We start from the raw sequence: 24,075 nt of genomic DNA on the forward strand, positions 1-24,075 counted from the left end.
CTAAGGGGCGTGTACAGTATCGACAAATATATCCAATTGAACAATATATGGGTACTTTAAAAAAGTACATTCGGAACAAAAACTTTCTTGAAGGGTCAATTATTGAGAGTTACATTTTGCACCAGAGTATGAGTTTATGTTCTCGATATTTAGAAGATCAAGAGTCAATATAGACATCGATACAACCAACTTCAACACTTTCTATATTCTTGGCAATGGAAGAATAATCGATTGCAACACTTTACACATACGAACCGGGTGACCGAGAGCATGTATTACAAGTAAGAGTTCATAAGCTGATTAATGACTAAATGTGAATTTTGTAATTAACTAATTACAATCAAATTTTATTATATGCATCGAAATAAAGCAAGAGTTGACCGATACATGGCCACTCAATCTTTCTACACAAGTTTTTTCAAGACGAAAGTGAAGCAATTAATTGATGAATTAGATCGAACTTTGAGTCTGAAGATTCTTGGGAGTGGCCCGACAATTTATGTTAAGAAGTATAAATCCTATAAAATAAACGGGTATAAGTTCAACACCGAGAAGCATGATGAATGGTTAACCACGTAAAATAGTGGTGTCTGTGTAGTTGGCAATAATAGGGCTGAAACGATAAATTACTACGGAGTACTCACATATATCATAGAAGTTTAGTATTTTGGTGGTAATTGAGTAATTCTTTTCAAGTGTAAATGGTTTGATGTACATTCAAAAGACCATGGTATAAAAGTGGATACATATGAGTTTGTAAGTGTTAATGTGAATAGGACATTGAGAACTCAAAGTCATGATCCGTTTGTAATTGTAAATCAAGCACACCAGGTTTTTTTATGCTACAGATATGGTGCATGCCCTAGGAACAGAATGATACAAAACTAGACGCATGTTTATCTTGTATTACCTTTAGACGAATGCCCTAGGATTGAACAAATAAGGTGTAAAATAATATTTTCTTAAATACCAAAAGTTTAAAGTAGAGACTGTCATGTGACAGACACGTGAGACATAGCGCGAGAGCCTTTCTAACGTGTAATCAAGCACCAAACCATAAACAAATTTCTAATATGCGTTTGAACACGCAAAATATTTTTTCTTTCCTAATTTCTCCTAATTTCTCAAGTAGTAAATTAGGTGGCGACTATAAAAAGTCAAATCTAGTCTAAATCGACGTTTTTAAATACACTCTAGTCAAGCCTACCATTTTGGTTCCTCGTCTCACTAGTAGATACTCGAGAGGAAGGTGAGTTATGGAGTGTGACTATCGAGCAACGAAAACCCTTCCCGAGGAAGGGTCGTTTTTTGGCATTACAATGACTAATATTAAAAATAACATAATAGATAATAATAATAGAGTAATAATAATAATGAAAATAATAATAATAATAATAAAGATAAAAAATTATAATTATAATCATAAAATAAAAATAATAACAATAATAATAAATATAAAACAATTAAAAATAAAATCATAAAATCAAAATAATAATAATAACAATAATAAAGATAAAAAAAATTAAAATCCTAAAATTAAAATAATAATTATAAAACTTTTATTTTTTTAGTTATAATTTAAGGATTTTATAAAATTAAGTATATTTATTTGTTAAATAAAAAAATTAATTATAAAAATTATTATTATTTAAAAAAAAAAAGATACATTGTATTAATAAGGTATATTTTTTCTTATAATAAATAAACAATAATAAAAAATAAATAAAAAACAAATTAATAAACAATAATAAAAAATATTATTAATATAAAAAATATTAATATTCTTTACATTAATATCTCATGAAATATGTGATATAAGATTGTTATACAATAAAATTATTATTTTTAGAAAGAGAAAATACAACTTTGAAACTATTTCTAAATATATATATATATATATATATATATATATATATATATATATATATATATATATATATATATTATCTTAATTTTTTTTATTATTTATATATTTTTTAATTTTTTAATTTATAAATTTAAATATTTTTATTTTATTCTTATAAATTTTAAATAATAATATGATTTAAAAAAAAAACAAAATAAAAAAAATCATATAAACATTTATTATTTATATATACAATAAATAATCATTAATTATGTTTTGTAATATTAATTTAAATTATATTATTATTATAATTAATATTATTTTAATTATTATTATAATAATTATGTTTTAATTATAATTATTAATTTTATTATAATAATAATATTTTTATTTCATTATTACTTTTTTTTTATATTATTATTATACTTATTATTTTATTTTATATTTTAATATATTTTATTATTATTATTAAAATAAATAATAATTAACTACAGTTTTTAATAATATTTTATTAACAAATAATAATAATACATTAATAAAAGAAAATATAAATATTATATTTTTAAAATATATATACTTGATATTTTGGTTAATAAATTAATTAACTTAATTTATAATTAAATAATTTTTTAAAATAATAATTCAAATAATTAGATATAAAATAAATATGATTAAACTTTATTAGTATTTTTGAAATTTATATTAAATAAACTAAAGAATATTTTTTTAAAATTTGAAAAAATAATTAACAATTTTAATATTATTATTAAAATTTTATTAATAGAAAATTTAATATTTATTATTTTAAAACAAAAAGATGAAAAAATTAAAAGAAAAAGAGTTAAAATATATAAGAAATCGTTGGATGATCATAGTATATCACCAAGATTTTATACTATTTATTTAATTTATAATTAAAATATTTTTTATTTTATCTTATAAATTTTAAATTTAAAAAAAATTAAAAATTAAAAACTAAACTATTTATTATTTTATTAAATAATATAATCTTTAAAAAAAATAATATAATCTTTAAAAAAATATAATTTGGTTGATAAATTAATTAAATTGATTTATAAATAAATAATTTTTCAAAAAAAATAGTTGATTAAATTTTATTAGTATTTTTAAATTCTTACTAAATAAATTAAAACTATTATTTTAAACTTTGAATTTTTTATGTTTTATTATTATTATAATTAATTTTATTTTATTATTACTTTTTTAATATTATTTTTTATTATATTATTAAAAACAAATAATACTTTATTAACAAATAATTATAATTATATATTAATAAAAAATATTATTAAAAACATAATTCAAATACATAGACATAAAAATAAATATGCTTTAACTTTATTAGTATTTTTAAATTCTTATTAAATATACTAAAAATAATTATTTTAAAATTTGAAAAAAAAATAACTTATTAGTATTAGTATTAATACTGTTCTTATTATTATTATTTTAATTATAGTTATTATTATTTTATTAAAATTATTATTTTAATTTATTAATATTATGTTATAATAAATATTTAATTTTTTATAATTTTTTATTATAATTTTTTATTATTATTTTTGTTATTATTAAAAAAATTATTATTTATATTTATATTTATATTTATATTATTATTATAAATATCAAAATTTAAAAAAGTTATTTAAATTCTGAGATTAATTTAAATACATTTTATCTGAAAATTAGGAATGACGTAAGTTTCATATAATGTTTCAAATTGGTGACGAAAACATTCAAACGAAGAATTCAACGTTTTCACAGCTAAATAAGAAGATCAGCTAAATAAGAAGATGAGAAGATAAAAAAAGAGTTAAAATATACCGATTTAATATAGTGTGTGATTTTAGTTTTACTCTTTCGATAATCCAAATCTACAAGTTATATTAGCAATTAGCAAGGAAATTGAAAAAAATAAATATATATGCGTATTAAACTAGGGCTGACAATTTTGGACACGATACGAAAACACGACCTGGACCGAACACGAAAAAATCAAGTTAAGGTCATGTATTTTTTTTAGGTCGACTAAACATGTCAAAATCGAGTAGACCTGACATGACCCAAAATAGACCCGATAACTTGTTTACAAGTTTCTTTTGTTGAGTTTTGTGTTATTCTTTCTTATTCACTCACTAATTTTCTTTTGAATTTTTTTTATAAGTGAATATTTTATTTAACTTTATTTTTATTTTGTATTAATGTCATTCTAATTTGAAATAGAGATGTTAATTAATTATATCGGTTTTGGTTCGAGTTGAGTTATGTAAATCGGGTCAAATGGGTCAAACGAGTCCGGTTCAAATCAAACACAAATAAACAGGTCAGGTTCAGGTTAGAGATTATTGACCTGAATTATTAAACAAGTCATGTTTAAGTTATAAACGTTGAACCTGCTAACCCGCCAACCTGAAATTTACCTAAATTATCGCCTCTATACTAAACACGTGAGTCTTAGTTCTCAAGATAACAATGCAAAATCCAATCTATTCACCATAAACATTATATATATATATATACTACAAATAAATTAAAAAGTGAATAAAATATGGACTATACGACTCTGATACCAAAATGATACATTTATTGAAATTATAGGAGGAGGAAATGGCTAGTTTGCCTGAGAAGACGAGGGTGAGGAGAAATGGAGACCGGAGATAGGAGAAAAGAGCAGTAGTTAATCAAAATATGTATAAAGAAATTGTGAGGAATCTACCAATTATTTAAAATAGCCTGGTGAATCCTAATCCGATTCAATTACAATTTCAAAACTGAGGCCAAAGTGGACAAAAGAAATAAGTTCAGGGAATTGAAATGCAATGAAACAGAAAAAAGAAAAAAGAAAATAGAATTCAATGCTTCTTGATCCTCGACCTGTCTCTTCTAGGTACGTCCGATCATATTATTGCTGTTGTAACCTTTTCTTCCAGCTTCCGTGAGAGCTAGGGAGGTATAAGGAACTTTTCAAAGTTGGTGGGACTGTCCAAAACTAACTATTTGTTTCTTGGAGATTTTGTTGACAGAGGGTTTTACTCTGTTGAGACATTCCTATTGCTGCTGGCTTGAAGGTTTTGTCTGATAAAAATTCAACAGCTCGAAATGCAATGAAAAGAACAGTTTGATTAGTCTGTCAGTTTGTTCGTTTTTTTTGATGATTGAATATGTCTGATGATCTTATCCTACAAGAGTGAATCCAGTTCTCAGGCAATACAGAAAATCAACATCACTAAATATGCTTACTTCTGGTCTGAATGTGGCATAAAATTATCATTTAAAACAAGTCTTGATGACATCCATCACCATGAGAATAGTTACTCCCATTAATCTGGGCAATTTAAGCTTTATTTAGCCCAGAATTGAACAATATAATCTGAAATCTTAAAATTTATCTTTTAAATGTTTCAAAATATACTAAATAAAAATTATTATAAAGATAATTTATTATTATTATAAGTAATTTTTAAAATTAATATTTTTATAAATATATAATGTAATAAATAACAATTGATTTTTGTACTTTAATTTTATTAATATTACCTCATATTTTTATTTAAAATTTTTATTATAATCAATTACCATTTTTTTGTGTTGTTACGTTATTTAAAACTTTAATTGTCATTAAGTTCCATTTGTGTTGATGTTTTATTTTATTTAAATATTTTCAAATATAATTATTATAAGTAATCTCTTTTAAAAATATAAAATTAGAATAAATTGTTATGTTAAATATATTTAAAAAAAAAAAGTAAAAATCAATTAAAAGAATAAAATTAAAAATTAAAAATTAAAATCATAAAATCATAAAATTAAAATAATAATAATAATAAAACTAATAAAGATAAAAAATAATATTAAAATCATAAAATTAAAATAATAATAAAAATCATAATAATAATAATAATAATAATAATAATAATAATAAAAACTGAAATATTTTGAGTTATAATTTAAGATTTTATAAAGTTAACTATATTTATTTGTTATATAAAAAATTTTAAAAAACAATTATTATTATTTTTATTAGATAGCTAGATAATATTATAAAATATTTTTTATAATAAAAATATTAAATAAAATATTAAAAGATTATAAAGTAATATTAATATTAGTATGGTTACAATTTGAAACTGTTTATAAATTAAAATATTTTTATTTTATTATTATAAATTTTAAATATATTCAAATATTCAAATAATTTAATAAATTGAAATCTCAACTATTTATTATTTTATCAAATAATATAATTTTAAAAAAAAAAATCAATAAAAAAATCAAAATAAAAAACAAATCATATAAACATATTAAATTAAATTTTATTCAGTATAACATATTAATATTATTTTATTTTTATTATAATTATTATTATTTTTATTTTTATTATTATAATTTATATTATTATAATTATTAATTATAATTATAATAATAATAATTAGGTTTTATTATTATTTTAATTAATTAAATTAATAATATTTTAATTATTATAATAATAATAATTTTTTTTTTAATATTATGATTATTTTATGTTATTTTTTTATAATATTATTATTAAAAACAAACAATATTTTATTTATTTCCCTAATCATACTTTATTAACAAATAATAATACATTAATAAAATATATAAAAATTAATTAATTTGAATAATAAAAAAAATCATTTTTTTTAAAAAATATTTAGATATATAATAATTTTGATTAAATAACATTGTCATATTCGGGATCAATTGGTCCTAACATGATAAATAAAACTTAGAATTTTCGGTTTCAACAATTTTATATTTGTTAACCGTGCTTTATTTATTTGTTTTTTTAAAGTATATAAAAGGACCCGTCGTCGGCCATCGACAACAGATTTTTCATTACTTAAAATTACTGCTACAACTAATGATGAATGATGTGCAACCGCACCCCCGCTCTCTCATCTTCAGCTTCCTCATCTCCAACTTCCTCATCTCCAGCTTCCTCATATCCCGCTTCCTCAACTCCCTCATCTCCCGCTCCCTCACCTCCTTCATCTCTCACTCCCTCACCCCCCTTCTCCCCAAGAAAACATGAACACAACATTTTCTTGACTAGAACATTGTCATCTGACGTATTTCAAATTAATTCAACAATTGAAAGAATAACAAAAAGACGTAGTGAATGCCATAACTTCGGAGAGCTTCTTATACTTGACCTTTCAAAATGTTCAGGCGAAATCTCTCGACACCTAGTTAGGTCATTCAAATTCGACATCGATAACGGTAATTGCACGATCAACCTACAGAATGGAAAGAAAGTCAAAATTGAAGAAGAGGATGTTTAGTGCGTATAGGACATCCTTAGAAGGGAAATTAAAATTGTTTAGTCCATTGGAAACGAAATAGTGTCCCCCGAATATGATCAATTGTTGTGGCAGTGGAGGAGACGATGGGGAATGAAACAAAATAATTCCGGTCCAAGAACAACTGTAATGCCAAAGACGATTCTAATTAACATAGCAGCTGGCAATAATTTTATTATAGACTTTGTAGTTTATGTTGTCAGCAACTTTCTCTGGGACTCACATAATATGCAGTGCATGTTTAAAATCTTGAAATCTTTATATGATGTCAATAATATCCGAAACTTAAATTGGTGTAAATTCACAATGAAAGACCTAGTTGAAGACTGTCGGAAGTGGAAGGCGATTTCTCATTGTAAATGATTTTTTTAATTAGTACTTTAATTCAGTGTTTTATTCAAATTTTAATATAATTTTTTAACATATTGTTTATTGTTTCAGCTGTTATACATGAATAGGGTTGCAGACCCTAAATTGTAACTACTTTACGAACGACAATTTTCGATGTTGGAATGACAATAACCTATTTATTAAAATTCAGATGGAAATGAAACGAGGAGAATTTAGATATGGAAGGGATGTTGAACGCCTTCCACTTCCAAATGAGGTGCGAGATCGGGTGTTAGATGAGGTGGATGATTATGTGGATCATCATCAGGTAGATCATGTGGATGATCATGTGGCAAATCATGTGGATGATCTTGTGGCAGATTATGTGGCAGATCATGTGACAAATAATGGGGAGGGGATCAAATTAGAGAGAATGAGCCTCTGGTATTAACCTCCTCTATTGTAAAAAAAATTTTATTAGACATTATTGATATATCTACAAGCAACAACCATCCAAAGGTCTAAATATGTTTTACTTCATGTTTGAATGGGGCATAAAACTATCATTTAAAACAAGTCTTCATGAAATCCATCACCATGAGAATAGTTACTCCCATTAATCTGGGCAATTTAAGCTTTATTTTGCCAATAATTTAACAATATAATCTGAAATCTTCAAATTTATCTTTTAAAGGTTTGTTATCTTGATTATGAGACTCATGAGTAAGTTTGTTTGTTTTACTGAATTTGGCTAATAAAAGTTATCAATTAAATGAAAATTCAAGTCATTCCCCCTTACTCGTTCTCGCTTTCAAATTCTCTCTACAATTATTTCTCTTTTATAAATGAAAATGTCTCATGTCATTTTACCCTTTAAAAAATTATATTTAACAATCTTAGTGGTTCATTTTTGTTTTTACATTCTTAATATAAATGCTGCAAAGCATGGTGCTCCTTAATTTAAATAAATCATTTATATATTTAACAATTTTATACCCACCAAATGTATCAAAATATAAGCTAGACTTATAATAAACACTTGATTACATAAAATGGATTTTATTTAGGAATTTCACTTGAATGTACAAATTATTTAAAAAATATTTCTGTACTGCTTGTTGTTGTACAGAATTAAAAAACTTATTAATTTGAAATCGAAGTTGTATCAATTGATTTTAAATCGAAGTTGTATCAATTGATTTTAAAATTAATTAAATAACGTATTATTTTAAATAAACCTAAATGTAATAAATAGATAAAAAAAATAATAATATACTTAATAAAAGTATTAATGTTTTTGTTTACATTTTTTAGATTTGAAAAAAAAAAACAGAATTAAAACAACCTGAAGAGATTAGTTACATGAGTTAATTTGATTGATAAAAAGTAAATACTAAAAAAACAATGTATCATTTTTTTTTCAAATAAAGAGTTTATTATTATGTAATTTTGTTAATTATTATTATGTAGCGTTTTGTAATATATAAGGATAATTTATTATTATTATTATTATTATTATTATAATTTTTGTTATTGTTATCTATTTTTTGAAAATATATTATAATTTTTACTTTTCCTTATAATTTTAAATATTTTTTTTTATTAATTCTTCTTATTATTATAAGATTATTATTATTATGATAATTATTATAATAATAATAATTTTTACTTTTCATTATAATTTTAAATATTATTATTATTAATTTTATTATTTTATTAAATATTATTATAATAATAATATTTATTATTATTATTATTATTATTATAAAATACTTATTATAATCACCATAATATTTATGATTTTATGATTGCAATAATTACTATTTTTAATTTAATTTTATAATATTGTTTTTTATCATAAGATATAATAGATATTGATTGTTTACATAAAATTTTAAAATATAAGAAATTTAAATCAAAATAATGAAAAAATAGTTGTAACATAAATAATTATATATTTTTATTAATTAAAAAAATCAACTAAAAAAATATAGAATCCTATATTAAAATCTAGAATATATATATAACATTTAAATTTATTATCAATTAAGAAAAATAATAATTTTTTTAGTTACCAAATAAATATGCTTATATATATATTTTAAATATTTCAAAATATATTAAATAAAAATTATTAAAAATATAATTTATTATTATTTTATTTATTTATATTATTATTATTTGTTATTATTATTTATTATTATAATCATTTTTAAATTTAATACTTATATAAATATATAATATAATAAATAATAATTAATTTTTGAAACATAAATTTCTAAATATTTTTATATTTTAATTAATTTTATTAATTAAAATATATTTTTAGAAAAAACTATTTATAAATCCTATTTCAAATTTTAGAATATATATAACATTTAAATTTGTAGTTTACAAAGAAATATGCTCAACTTATTATATATATATATATATATATATATATATATATATTTCTAAATATTTTTAAATATACTAAAATATACTAAATAAAAAATAAAAAGTATTATAAAGATAATTTATTATTATTAATTTATAATTATTATTATAATTAATTTTAAAATTAATATTTATATAAATATATAATTTCAAATAAACCTTCCGTTTTTACCCTTCCTTAAAAAAATCTAAATATTTTCTAAATATCGGGAAGAGTAAAAACCGAAGGTTTATTTGAAAACCTTCGGTTTTTATCCTTAGATTTTTTTAACCAAGGGTCAAAACCGAAGGTTTTCAAATAAACCTTCGGTTTTTACCCTTCCCCATATTTAGAAAAAAATTAGATTTTTACTTAACAGGGGTCAAAACCGAAGGTTTTCAAATAAAACCTTCGGTTTTTACCCTTCCCCATACTTAGAAAATATTTAGATTTTTTAAGTAGGGGTCAAAACCGAAGGTTTTCAAATAAACCTTCGATTTTACAGGGGTCAAAATCGAGGGTTTATTTTGAAACCTTCGGTTTTGGCCATGCTGTTTTTTTAAAAAAAGTGAAAAGTAAACAAAAATAACATATAACTAATTAACAATATATTAAACCAAACCAAACCAAACCAAACATAATAATAATAATTCATGAAAATTAAAACAAAACACATAAAAATATTGTCATCGTCGTTCGTACGGAAAAACAAATAAACACATAATTAATCTAGAAATTATTAGATGGGGTGGGAGGCGGGGGTGGTTGATTCAGTCGACTCCTCAACAATACAAGTTCCTGTTCGAGATTCTCTAATCTCTGGACCATTTCGGCCCTGTCCGCTTTAATTTCACTGAGCAAACGGCCTCTTTCCGCATCCCTTAATCGGATTTGTTCCATTTCCAGCGTCATCTGTCTTACCTCTTCCTCACGTGCCGCAATTTCTGATTGTGTTATCAGATTCTGGTAACACGGATGCAGTTTCTCCGGTGTACGCCGAAGTCTCTTCCATGAATCACCCATATCCTAAATGCATTTCAGATATATGTATATATATATATATATATTAATCAAACATAATAACGTAAACTAGCATATATAAATCTAGATAATATATATATATATATATATATAAACTTAAGAAATCTAAATCTCATAATAAACAAAATAAAAAAAAACCAAATGAAACAAACCTGAACGAGAGAAAAGAAGAACCAGCGTGGAGGAGGCTAGGCGGCTGCGGCGCGGGAGAGAGAGAAAGGAGAGATGAGTAGAATGAAAAAGAGAAGGGGTAGGGTTTGTATTTATAGAGGTAGATTCCGAAGGTTTTGATATAACTTTCGGTTTTAATATTAGTCAAAACTGAAGATTTATTAAAAACCCTTCGGAAATAACCATTACCAAATTTATAATTTTTTTTAATTGAGCAAAACCGAAGGTTCTTTGTCAAACTTTCGGAAAAGGGAATTTCAAAAAAGGTAAAACCAAAGGTTTTGTGAATAACATTCGCAATTAAAAATCCCCGGGATTTCAAAACCGAAGGTTTTTGTAAAAACCTTCGCAATTAACCCACAACCAACACTTAGAATTTTTTTTGGTTTTTTGGGAAGGTAAAAACCGAAAGTTCTATAAAGAACTTTCGGTATTAATTAATAAACCCGAAGGTTTTACACCCCCTCGGAATCTATTTTTAATACCGAAGGATTTGTTCCTCTCGGAAGTATTTAGGAGAGTTTTACAAAACTTTCGGGAAAAACCGTCGGCTAAGGTCTTTTTTTACTAGTGATATAAAACTATTTTTATTTTAATATTAAATATTTTATTTTTTTAAAATAACCCTCGTGTAGTCAGCTTGAAAGTATTATTTAATATATTTTTAAGTTTATCTCTGACTTGAAAGTATTCTTAAGAAAGATTTTTTTATTTATTTTTAATTTTTATTAATATGTTATTAAGTATTTGAAATGACTTGAAAGTATTCTTCAAAATTCTTGATTTATGGTTATCTGTGTTTTGATTAATATATAATTAAGGATTTAAAATATGTGCAATGAAATTTAAGTTTTTTTTAATATATGAAATTAATATATAAATATATATATTTTTGTATATTAATTTAAATGATTAATTAGAATATTATAAATTTAATATTATAAATTCATCATTTATAAAATATTTATTTATGTATTTCAATTTTTACTATATAATAGCTATTAAAATTTTTTTTATTATAACAAATATTAATAATCTATTTTTTTTTATATTAAAAATAATAAATAAATTAAAAATAATAAACAATAATAAAACGGTTATAAAATAATTTGAAGTTGCTTATAAATATATTTATTTTATTAAAAATTTATTTATTATATAAATTTTAAGTATAATGAAATGAAATATTCAAATAATTTAACAATTAAAAACCCTAAAAAAAACTGTAATTCATTTTAAAAAATCAAATAGAGAAGATTCTCTCTTTGTACGAGTTTTTTTGTACATTTGATAGAAAAAATTGTTTATGAGAATTTCAGTACTTTTATCACCTTTGTTATTTTCAACTTGAATTTCTGTATTTTGTCTTCCTTATCTTCATCTTCAGTTTACAGATCGGTAGTTTTGGATCTTTTTAATGACTTTAGAATTCTCTATTTTAGTTTTGAAATTCTAGGTGGTTTTATCTTGAGTTTCTTCAACAATGACATGAGATTCATCTTCCATTAATCATTTGCATTACAGAATTTTTTTTTCTATAATTGTTCGATCTTCTACAATTGTTCTACAAATGTTCGATCTTATACAATTGTTCGATCTTTGAGTTTAGCCTCATTTGTTTCCTTCTTTTTCTTTTCTTCTTTTTCTTTTATGTTTCAGGGCTTTTTTATCTTCTTCTTTAAGTTTATCACATTCATTATTATATTTATTGTGCAGAAAAGTGTTACAGAAAAACACACATCTTTTGTTTCCATTCATAAACAAAAGTCCATATATAATAGTTTTCAAATTTTTTAGTTTAACTATTTATTATTTTATCAAATAATATAATTTTTTAAAAATCAAATAATAAAAGTAAAAATAAAATAAAGAAATTATATAAACATTTATTACTCGTATATACTCGTATATAAAATAAATAATCATTAAACTTTCATATTTTAATTTAAATTAATCTTACTATCCAATTTTAAAATTTATCATATAATTTTTTATTCAATCAAATATATTATTATTATTATTATTTTATTATTATTATAATTAATATTATTATAATAAAAATTATGTTATTATTATAATTAATTAAATTATTATTAAACCCCTTTAAATAAATTCCCTTATTATTTATTTTATTTTATTTTTATTATAATATTATTATTAAAAATAAATAATACTTTAATTATTTATATAATTATACTTTATTAACAAATAATAATACATTAATAAAATAATTTAAAAGTTATATTTAAAAAAATATATATATTGATATTTAGTTGATAAATTAATTAATTTAATTTATAAATAAATGTTTTTTTTAAAGTAATTTAAAAATACTAATTTATAAAATAAACTAAAAACATTATTATAAAATTTGAAAAAGAATAATAATATTATTATTAAAAAAAGAGTTATTTTTATTATTATTAATATTATTTTTATTACTATTTTAATTAAATTATTATTATTATTATTATTTTAATATTATTATTAATATTTTTAGACATTATTTATTTATCATTTATAATGTCTAAGAATATTGTTATCTCATTTTATATCAATTTCATTTCTTATTTTATTATTAAAAAAATATTTATTATATATATGTTTTTTATTAATTAATTTATAAATTAAAATATTTTTATTTTATTTTTATAAATTGAACATGAAAAATCAACTATTTATTATTTTATCAAATAATATAATTTTTAAAAAACCAATATAAAAAGTCAAATAATAAAAAACATTTATTATTCATATATATACAATAAATAATTATTAAATTTTGTAATTTTAATTCAAATTATATTAAATTAATCTTAATATCCAATTTTAAAATTTATCATGTAATTTTTTAGTAGTTTAAAATATTAATATTAATATTATTTTTATTATTATTATAATTATTATTACATTAATTATAATAATAATAATTTATTTATTTTATTATTTTAAATGTCATCAACAAAAATTAACATTACAAAATTTACAAATTTCCATATTAATTTAAATGATTTATAATTTCCATATCAATTTAAATGATTTATTTCATATTCTTGATTATTTTATCAAAAAAATATAATTTTTAAAACCAATAAAAAATTATATAAACATTTATTTAGTTATAATAAATAATCATTAAATTTTGTAATTTTAATTCAAATTTATAATAATTATTATTTATTTTATTTTATTTTATTATTTTAAATGCTATTTTAAAAACTTAACAAAAATTCACTTTATAAATATGCATTGAGTATTTATAGTGTAATTTCACTTTATAAATATGCATTGAGTTTTTATAGTCTAATTTCCAATATTCATGTAGATAGTTTCTAATAATGCTCTAAACCTAAAGCAGTTCATTGTTTCTAGAAAATCTTTTGTATACTTGTAACTAACGATGGTATTTGGGCCTTCGTCTTCTTCTGATCATTTCCAAATCCTCCAGTCCTCGCACGACTTTAAATTACGGGGTATATCAAGTTCCAAATTGTTTACTCTTTGTTAAAATAGTTAAATTTCAAAATTGTTTACTCTTTTTTTTGTGAAATAGTTAAATTTTGGGATAGTTATAACAATGATGGCAAACTATAAATACTAACTAAATATAACAAAGAAGAAAAAGAGATAAGAAAAAGGAGATGTATTTGATTGTTTTAAAATTGTTATTATTATGATTAATGTTATTATTATTTTATTATTGTTATTGTTTTAATTATATTTATTATTTTTAATTATAATTATTAAAAAATTATAGTACTACAGAAATTACACAGTTTAAATGATTTTGATTTTACTGTAACTATTTTCACTACTTATTTTATTATTATAAAATTATTTATTATATATATTTAATTATATAATTTATAAATTATAATATTTTTAATTTACTTTTATAAATTTTAAATATAATAAAATATTTAAATAATTTAACAAATTTAAAACTTTATTTTATCAAAAAAATATATAATTTTTTTATTTTATCCAAAAAAAATATAATTTTTTACAAACCAAATAGAATGTCAAAATAAAAAAAAATCATATAAAAATTTATTATTCATAAATATAATAAATATAATAAATAAGCATATTTTTATTATTTAAAAAATAATTATTCTTATTAAATTTAATTATTTATTTTATAAATTAAAATATTTTTATTTTATTCTTATAAATTTTAAATATAATAAAATATTTAAATAATTTAACTGAAAAATCTTGATTATTTTATCAAAAAATTATAATTTTTAAAAAACTAATAAAAAATAATATTTACAATAAATAATCATTAAATTTTGTAATTTTAATTCAAATTTATAATAATTATTAATTTATTTTATTTTTTTAAATGTATATGCAAGGGTTTTATATTATGGTACATGAATCTCATCTGAAAATTTTGGCTTTTAACTCAACAATCCTCAGATTTTATTTTACTCGATTTTAAGGAATAATATAGCAGTATCTTATTTATAATAGAATCGAAACTACTAGATATTAAGTTCCAAATTATTTACTCTTGTTGGAAACTAGTAGATATTAAGTTACAAATTATTTACTCTAGTTGAAACAGATATTTATTTCACAATTTTCACAAAACTAATGAATTTGATTTTATTATTTTAATAAAATATATATTTATTTTTATTATTATTAATGTTATATTTATTATTATTTTTTATTTTATTTTATTATTATTGTTTTAATTATATTTATTATTATTATTTAATTATAATTATAAAAAATTATAATTTTTTATTATAACATTTTTTTTATCATATTTTGTTTATACTGTAACTATTTATAAATTAAAATATTTTTATATTACTTTTATAAATTTTAAATATAATAAAATATTTAAATAATTTAACAAATTGAAAACTTTATTTTATCAAAAAAAAATATAATTTTTAAAAACAATAAAAAGTCAAAATAAATAAAAAAATCATATAAACATTCATTATTCATATATACATAATAAATAATCATTAAATTTTGTATTTTTAATTCAAATTAATAATTATTATTATTTTATATTATTTTAGTTGTCATCTTCAATAAACTAAACAAAAAAAATTCTTGATGAAGGTAACTTGCATCTTATTGATTTTTATTATTTAAAAAATAATTATCATTTTTATTATTATTCTTATTAATGTTATTCTTATTATTTATTATTATTATTATTTTAATATTATTATTATATTAATTATATTTATATTTATTATTTTCTTATCTTTTTATTAAAAGTTATTTTTATATAAATAAATTTAATTATTTAAATAAATTAAAATATTTTTATTTTATCTTATAAATTTTAAATATAATAAAATATTTAAATAATTGAAAAATCAAATCTTAATTATTTTATCAAAATAAATATAATTTTTAAAAACTAATAAAAAGGACAAAAAAAAAACATATAAACATTTATTATTCATATATATACAATAAATAATCATAATAATTATTATTAATTTTATTTATTTAATTTTATTATTTCAAATGTATCTTTAATAAACTAAAAAAATCTTTTTGTGAAGGCAAGCTACATTTGTAAGTTTCATGCAAATTTGATTTGATAAATCTCAGCTTCTCTAGTATCACCTAAATTGTACGTGTAATTTCTAAGATTCATTTAGATGACTTAGATGACTTAGGTAATGAGATATAGAGCAAGCTTAAATCGCTAATCTATACGCGTAGATCGCTAATCTATAAAATAAACAGCCATAAAGTAGTTAATTGTTTCTAAAAATCTTTTGTATACGAGATCGGAAAGACGGGATTCTTGCTGTACATACATGAATCACATCCGACCATTCTGACTTCTGACTCAACAAAATCCTCTAGTCCTCATCGATTCCATTCTCCTTAATTGGAAAGAATAATTGAGCAGTATCTTACTTTACAACTCAATCGAAACTATATCAAGTTTCAAATTATTTATTTGCTGAAACAGTTCAATTTCGTGACAGTTACTTTCGATTTTGCATAATCCTCAATTATTGACCGAGAGACTAAATGAATAAAACTTTGGTTTCGATATACATTAGAATAAAGAAGAAAGTATTTGATTTTATTATTTAAAAAATTAATTACTTTTATTTTTATTATTATTGATGTTATTCTTATTATTTTATTTTTATTTTTATTTTAATATTATTATTATTTTAATTATATTTATTATTATTATTGAATTATAATTATTAAAAGATTAGAAATTTTTTATTATAAATTTTTGCTTCTTTTTGGCTAATATTTATGTCAATTGGCAAAATTTGCACTACAAAGTTAGAAGTTATATATGAGTTTAAATGATTTTGTTTCTCCCGTATCTATTTTTACTTCCTATTTATTTCAGTAAAAATATATTTATTATATATATATATATTTAATTATTTAATTTATAAATTAAAATATTTTTATTTTATTCTTATATAAGTTTTAAATATAATAAAATATTTAAATGATTTAACCATTTGAAAACTCAAATCTTGATTATTTTATCAAAAAAAATTAAAAACCAATAGAAAATAGAAAGTCAAAATAAAAAAAGAAAATCATGTAAACATTTATTATTCATATATACAATAAATAATCATTAAATTTTGTAATTTTAATTCAAATTAATATTAATTATTATTTTATTTATAATCTTCAATAAACTCAAAAAACAATTCTTGGTGAAGGCAAACTCCCTATTTCTGACATGTTTTTTCAGTTTCTCCCCCAAACAATATCTTTGACGCAAACAATGTCTTTGATGCCATATTTGCTAAGTAGTTCATTATTGGATTAAAGAGCGTCGACTTGCTGAACATTGCTCTTCTGACTCTTTAAGCGGCTCCCATTGCTTCAGCTGCTATATCTTCCTTTTCACAGTTCCAAGTCACGGTGAAGAGGAAGTTAAGTAAAGCTTAATCGGTTATTTATCCCAACCAAATCAAAATCAAATCGAATTATTTATCCCAACGGATACCCAAATCGGTGCTGAATATGAGATATTACACATACTTAATATTCATATTGGTACTATATTCTTATAGTTTTTTATTATATTATATATATTTGTTATTTTTAAGAGAAATAAAAATAAATTTTATATATTTCTCAAAATTTTATAGAAAGATATATAAAGTATAGAATTTTTATTAACTTATAAATAATATTAATTTTCTTATATAAATAAATGTACTATTTACAAAGTATAATATATTTTAACAAATGTTTTTTAAATTAATAAGCTAGCATGACTTGGGTGTGGAAAAAATTATGATATTAAAGTTATATCGAAAATATTGTACCGCAATTAGGGGTGAAAAAATTGAAAATATCGATTTTAAAGATATACCGAAAAAAAGGTAAGTTATGATACCGATACCGAAATTATTGATACGGTAAATGTGTGAGATTTTTAAAATTTTGGTATATCGAGATATACCGAAATAATATTTATAAGTTAAATTATATATAATATATATATATATATATAATATATATATATATATAATACTTAATATTAATTTAATTATAGAAATATAATTTTTTTTTTGAATAATATCAAAATATAATTATAATAAAATATTATTCAATATATGCAATATTTACCTTATCAATGAGATTATTTTTTTTAAGTTAATATGTTTTTTAGATATCAAAGGTATAATACCGATACCGTACCAAAATTAAGGTATACCGAAATCAAGGTAAGTTGAATGTAAAAAAAATTTATATACCAAAATTAAGGTATACCGAAATTAATGTAAGGTAATGTATGCATTTTTTGCATACCGAAATTTTTGGTAAGATATAAAGTATGGATAAAATATTAAGGTATACCGTACCGACCCACTCCTAACCGCAATATATCGAAAATATCGATTTTTAAAGTATGCAAAAAAAGGTAAGGTATGTTACCGATATCGAAATTATTGCTACGGTAAATTTATGATATTTTTAAAATTTTGGTATATCGAGATGGACCGAAATATCAAAATAGTATTTATAAATTAAAATATATAATAAGAGAATAAATATATTTGATATTAATTTAATTATAAAAATATAATTTTTGAAAATCATATCAAAATATATTTATACTGAAATATTATTCAGTATATGAAATATCTACCGTACTAATTAGATTGAAAAAAGATTCAACTAATTTTTCTATCTCTTCGAATGGTGAAAATGAAGTAAAACTTGGTATCAAAAATCCTTTCAATTATTGTGAAGGATATTTTCGCAATCTCATCCTTAACGATTTTAATGAGTCTGTTTTCAACTTGAATAAAAGGATAATGGACAATTTTAGGAGTAATTTGAGTCTTAAAATGATGGAAACATTAGTGGAATAAAAGGATAATGGACAATTTTAGGAGTAATTTGAGTCTTAAAATGATGGAAACATTAGTGTGTACAAATAATTGACTAAAATGAGAAATATTCAACTTATAAAAATATCTTACAAATGATAAACTTGAATTGTTTAAGAAAATTGAAAAAATTGAAAAGTTATTTTTTTTATTAATTAAGTAATTAACTAATATTTATTATTATTATTATTATTATCTAACAATATTTGTATTATCAATTTATAAAACAAATTTGCAGATACAAATACAATTGATGACGGTTTTAAATTTTACTATCTCGCCTCTACTTTAGTCTACTTGAAAACTATAATTATATCTTGTTAGCTCTAATTTTTTTAACTTATTTTAATTTTTAATATTGATTAGTTTTTATAAATATTGGATTTAAAAAACAAATTATTTTATAATAAATATTTTTGTTTTTTAAATTGATTTTTTTTCTTTAAATTAATATATTTTTTAGTATCAAAGTATAATACTGATATATATAACATTTTGAAAGAAAAAATAATATTATTAAAAAAATATAATAATAATGATTAGAGTTCTCCATTAATGACTAAAATAATAAAAACTAAATTTTGTAGCTGAAAACAAAACTTTAAGTCCGATATTATGTGAATCTTATATCACATGTCGAGGACAAAAACAATTCAACTAAATGCAATTATAATAAGTCATTTCATTAAGTAGAAGTCACTAGTGGAAAAATAGGTTTCCGTAACGAAGATTAGTAACGGTGCTCGAACGCTCTTACTGATTATTTTTATCAGTAACGGTTAAGATAAACCGTTACTGTTATAAATATATCAGTAACGGCTATATATAGCCGTTACTGATAAAAATCTTTAGTAACAGACATAGGAAAACCCGTTACAAATATTAGCGTCTTTATTAAAAAAAATTCGAATTAAGGGTATGTTTATGAGAAAACCGTTACTAATATAAGGGAGCAAGTTTTTGCGCCACTGCCAATAACTGGCTCTCATTTGATCCACACGTTCCAATGTCGAACAAATCATGTTTCCCAAATCATAATCCACTTTTGGTGACTCTGAATTCAAAGCAGCAACTGCATCTTTGAATTCCTGGCTCGGTTGGAATCCGTGGCAGAGAAGATCCAAAAGAGTGCTCAATGCAAATATTGGATTTGTATTATTATTATTATTATTACTATTACTATTACTCATATTCAGAATCTTCAGACATACCAAAGACACAGCAGGGTTGTTCGCTAATGATCTTGCATCGTTCTTGTAAAGCCCCGTGAGGTATCTCCATAGACTTTCATTTTCAGGGTTAGATATTATTGCTTTTATAGTATAGTTTACTTCCGATTCCCTCATTGCCTCTAATCCTCTCAAAAGAGGTGATCTTGTGATCACAAAATATCTCTGATTCCAAGCAGAATTATTAAAAATGTCATCTTCAAGAAGCTGCTGGCAATAAGCAAGTTCATCTTCCCACCCACCTAGTGTCTGAAGAACCCACTTCCTATGGGACCATGCATGATAATTCTTAGCATCTTCAGCAAAAATCTTCTTGGTGAAGGCAAGCTCCCTCTTTATGGCATGTTTTCCCAGTTTCTCCGCAAGCCATCGCCTGTGATGCCACATCTGATAATTCTTGGAGTTAGAGATGGCAACATGTTCAACAAAATATAGTTCACTTGATAAATCTGCGTTGAGCTCATCCAGTATTCTGCGCCTAAATTGCCAAACAGTGTAATTTCCAGGATTCATGTCGATGGCTTCGGTAGTGAGATGCAGAGCACGCAGAGAACGCTCGTCAGCAAAGTAAACAGCCCTGAAGTAGTTCATTGTTTCAAAAAAATCTTCCGTATATGCGATTGAACCGACAGGATTTGAGCTTTCGTCTTGCAGTACAGGAATCACATCCGACCATTCCGGCCTCTTACTCAACGGAATCCTCTTGTCCTCGTCGGAGTCCATTCTCCCCGATTAAAACAAATAATAGAGAAGGATCTTACTTTACAACCGAATCGAAACTAAGGGATATAAAGTTCTAAATTGTTTACTTTTACTAAAAGAGTTCAATCTCGTGACAGATCCCTTCGATTTTGTATAATCTTATAAAGGAGGGGCGAAAGACAAAATTTGGTAGCTCAAACACAAAACTTTCGCTCTAATACCATGTTAAAATAAAGAAAAAAAAATTTATATTAAATATTATTATTTAGAGTTCCAGTATGTCTAATATATAGACATTACATTATACTTATAAGAAAACTAATATAATAATATAAAATAATATTGATATTATCACAATTTATCGTAATATCTTACCGATATATTATCTTTATATTATAACATTCTTGATAAATTTTCAACATACGGTATAATTATCGAAATTATATGTACATCAAAAATACTGTACCGTAATATATCGAAAATACTGATATTTTTAGTATACTGAAAAAATGTAATGTATAATACCGATACCAAAATTATTGGTAAGGTAAAAGTACGAGATTTTCAGAACTTTGGTATATCGAGGTATACCGAAATACCGAAATAATATTTATAAATTAAAAATATATATATTATATAATACTTATAAGAAAAATAAATAAATTTAATATTAATTATTTAATTACATAATTATTTTAAAAATCAAATTAAAATATAATTATATTATAATATAATTCAATATATACCATTACATTCTATTTTATAAAATATAAAACTAATTTTATTTAACTATAAAATATTTGATTTTTTTTCAAAACACACCTAATAAATTAAAATATTTTATCAAGTCAATCTCAAATACAAAATACGATTCAAAATAGAGTAAGATTAACTTCAAAACTAAAACTCTCAATAACTCTTAAATAGAGTAAAGTATATTTAAGGAATAATGTGAAAAGAAGACAAGAAAGTTGGTTGATTGAAGAATACAATCAATCGAGGTATGCAAATACTGTCAAATTGAGATTCCAGTCATTTTTAGAAGTACTAGTGGGTTGAAAAAGCAATTATTAAGAATGTGTAAGTTTAGTCCACTTTATGAAAAAAGTAGAGTCTGTAGAGGTGATAAAAGTCAAACTATATTGACGAACGAGATGATGGGGGCAAGAAAGTGCTTTGGTTCCACATACTTTATCAAAAAAAATGTGTGAAATAAAAGTGACCAAGTATGTGATCCTCGATGAAGTGTCATTTAAAGTTGTCGAAGGAAAAGAATTTGTTAGCTTATTACATAAAGCACAAATGAAGTTCAAGGTTCCTGATCAAAAGAAAGTTGCAAGTATGGTTTTTGATTTATTCTTATTTGAATTGATTTTTTTTAAGTTAATATATTTTTAGGTATCAAATGTATAATATCGATACCGAAATTAAGATATACCGAAAACAATGTATACTTAAATCAAGTTAAAGTAAATATATGCATTTTTTTATATAACGAAATTTTAGATAATATATAAAGTATTGATAACATTATTAGTATTAGTATTAATACAGTTCTTCTTCTTATTTTAATTATAGTTATTATTATTTTATTAAAATTATTATTTTAATTTATTAATATTATTTTATTATAAATATTTAATCTTTTATAATTTATTATTATTATTTTACTGTAATTATTATTTTTTTTATTATTAAAAAAATTATTATTTTTATTTATATTTATATTATTGTTATAAATATCAAAATTTAAATACCAAACTGATATTTTTTTTAAAAAAGTTATTTAAATTCTGAGATTAATTTAAATACATTTTATCTGAATATTAAAATTAGGAATGACCTAATGTTTCAAATTGGTATAATACATTATATATTATATGAATGAAGGAATTCACACCGGTGAAAAAGGGGTTAAAACTGAGAGTTTTTATTCTCGGTTTTGACCCTATAACTTTCGGTATAAACACATTACCGAAGGTTTTGGTAACTCTCGCCATCCCTCAGTATTGACTCTTTCGTTAAAAATAATTGGGCATTTACCGAGAGATATCATAGAGTTTTTGGTTTAGATACCCTAGAGTAAAACCGAAAGGTAATTGAAAAATTTTCGGTTTTCCTCTTTGTGGAAAAACCGAGAGTTTTACAAATAACTCTCGGTTTTTCTCCATTTGAAGAAAACCAAGAGTTATTAGAAAACTCTCGGTTTTTCCACATTTAAAGAAAACCGAAAGTTTTCTAATAACTCTCGGTTTTCTCCATTTGAAGAAAACCGAAAGTTTTCTAATAACTCTCGGTTTTCTCCATTTGAAGAAAACCGAGAGTTATTAGAAAACTCTCGGTTTTTCTTCAAATGGAAGAACCGAGAGGTATATGAAAACTTTCGGTTTTTCTCTTTGTGGAAAAACCGAGAGTTTTCTAATAACTCTCGGTTTTTTCTTCAAATGGAGAAAACCGAGAGTTTTCTAATATCTCTCGGCTTTTCCATTTGAAGAAAAACCGAGAGTTTTCAATATTACTTTCGGTTTTTTCCCGTAAATTTTTAAAAATGTGCTGATTATTTTGTTCGCAACCAAAACCTCGCAACCAAAACCTGTTCAGCCAAACCAATATATCAATA

General features: G+C 21.5%; 1 protein-coding gene across 1 annotated transcript; it reads right to left on the reverse strand.

The window, feature by feature from the left end:
• Window positions 1-20,372: 20,372 nt before the first annotated feature.
• Window positions 20,373-21,503, reverse strand: LOC124918331 (protein farnesyltransferase/geranylgeranyltransferase type-1 subunit alpha-like). Its single transcript, XM_047458513.1, has one exon. It carries the CDS (start codon window positions 21,474-21,476, stop codon window positions 20,373-20,375), a length of 1,104 nt encoding a protein of 367 aa, XP_047314469.1. The 5' UTR covers window positions 21,477-21,503.
• Between the last annotated feature and the right edge of the window lie 2,572 nt (window positions 21,504-24,075).

The sequence above is a fragment of the Impatiens glandulifera genome, unplaced genomic scaffold (assembly GCF_907164915.1).
Source record: "Impatiens glandulifera unplaced genomic scaffold, dImpGla2.1, whole genome shotgun sequence".
NCBI classification, from domain to species: Eukaryota; Viridiplantae; Streptophyta; class Magnoliopsida; order Ericales; family Balsaminaceae; genus Impatiens; species Impatiens glandulifera.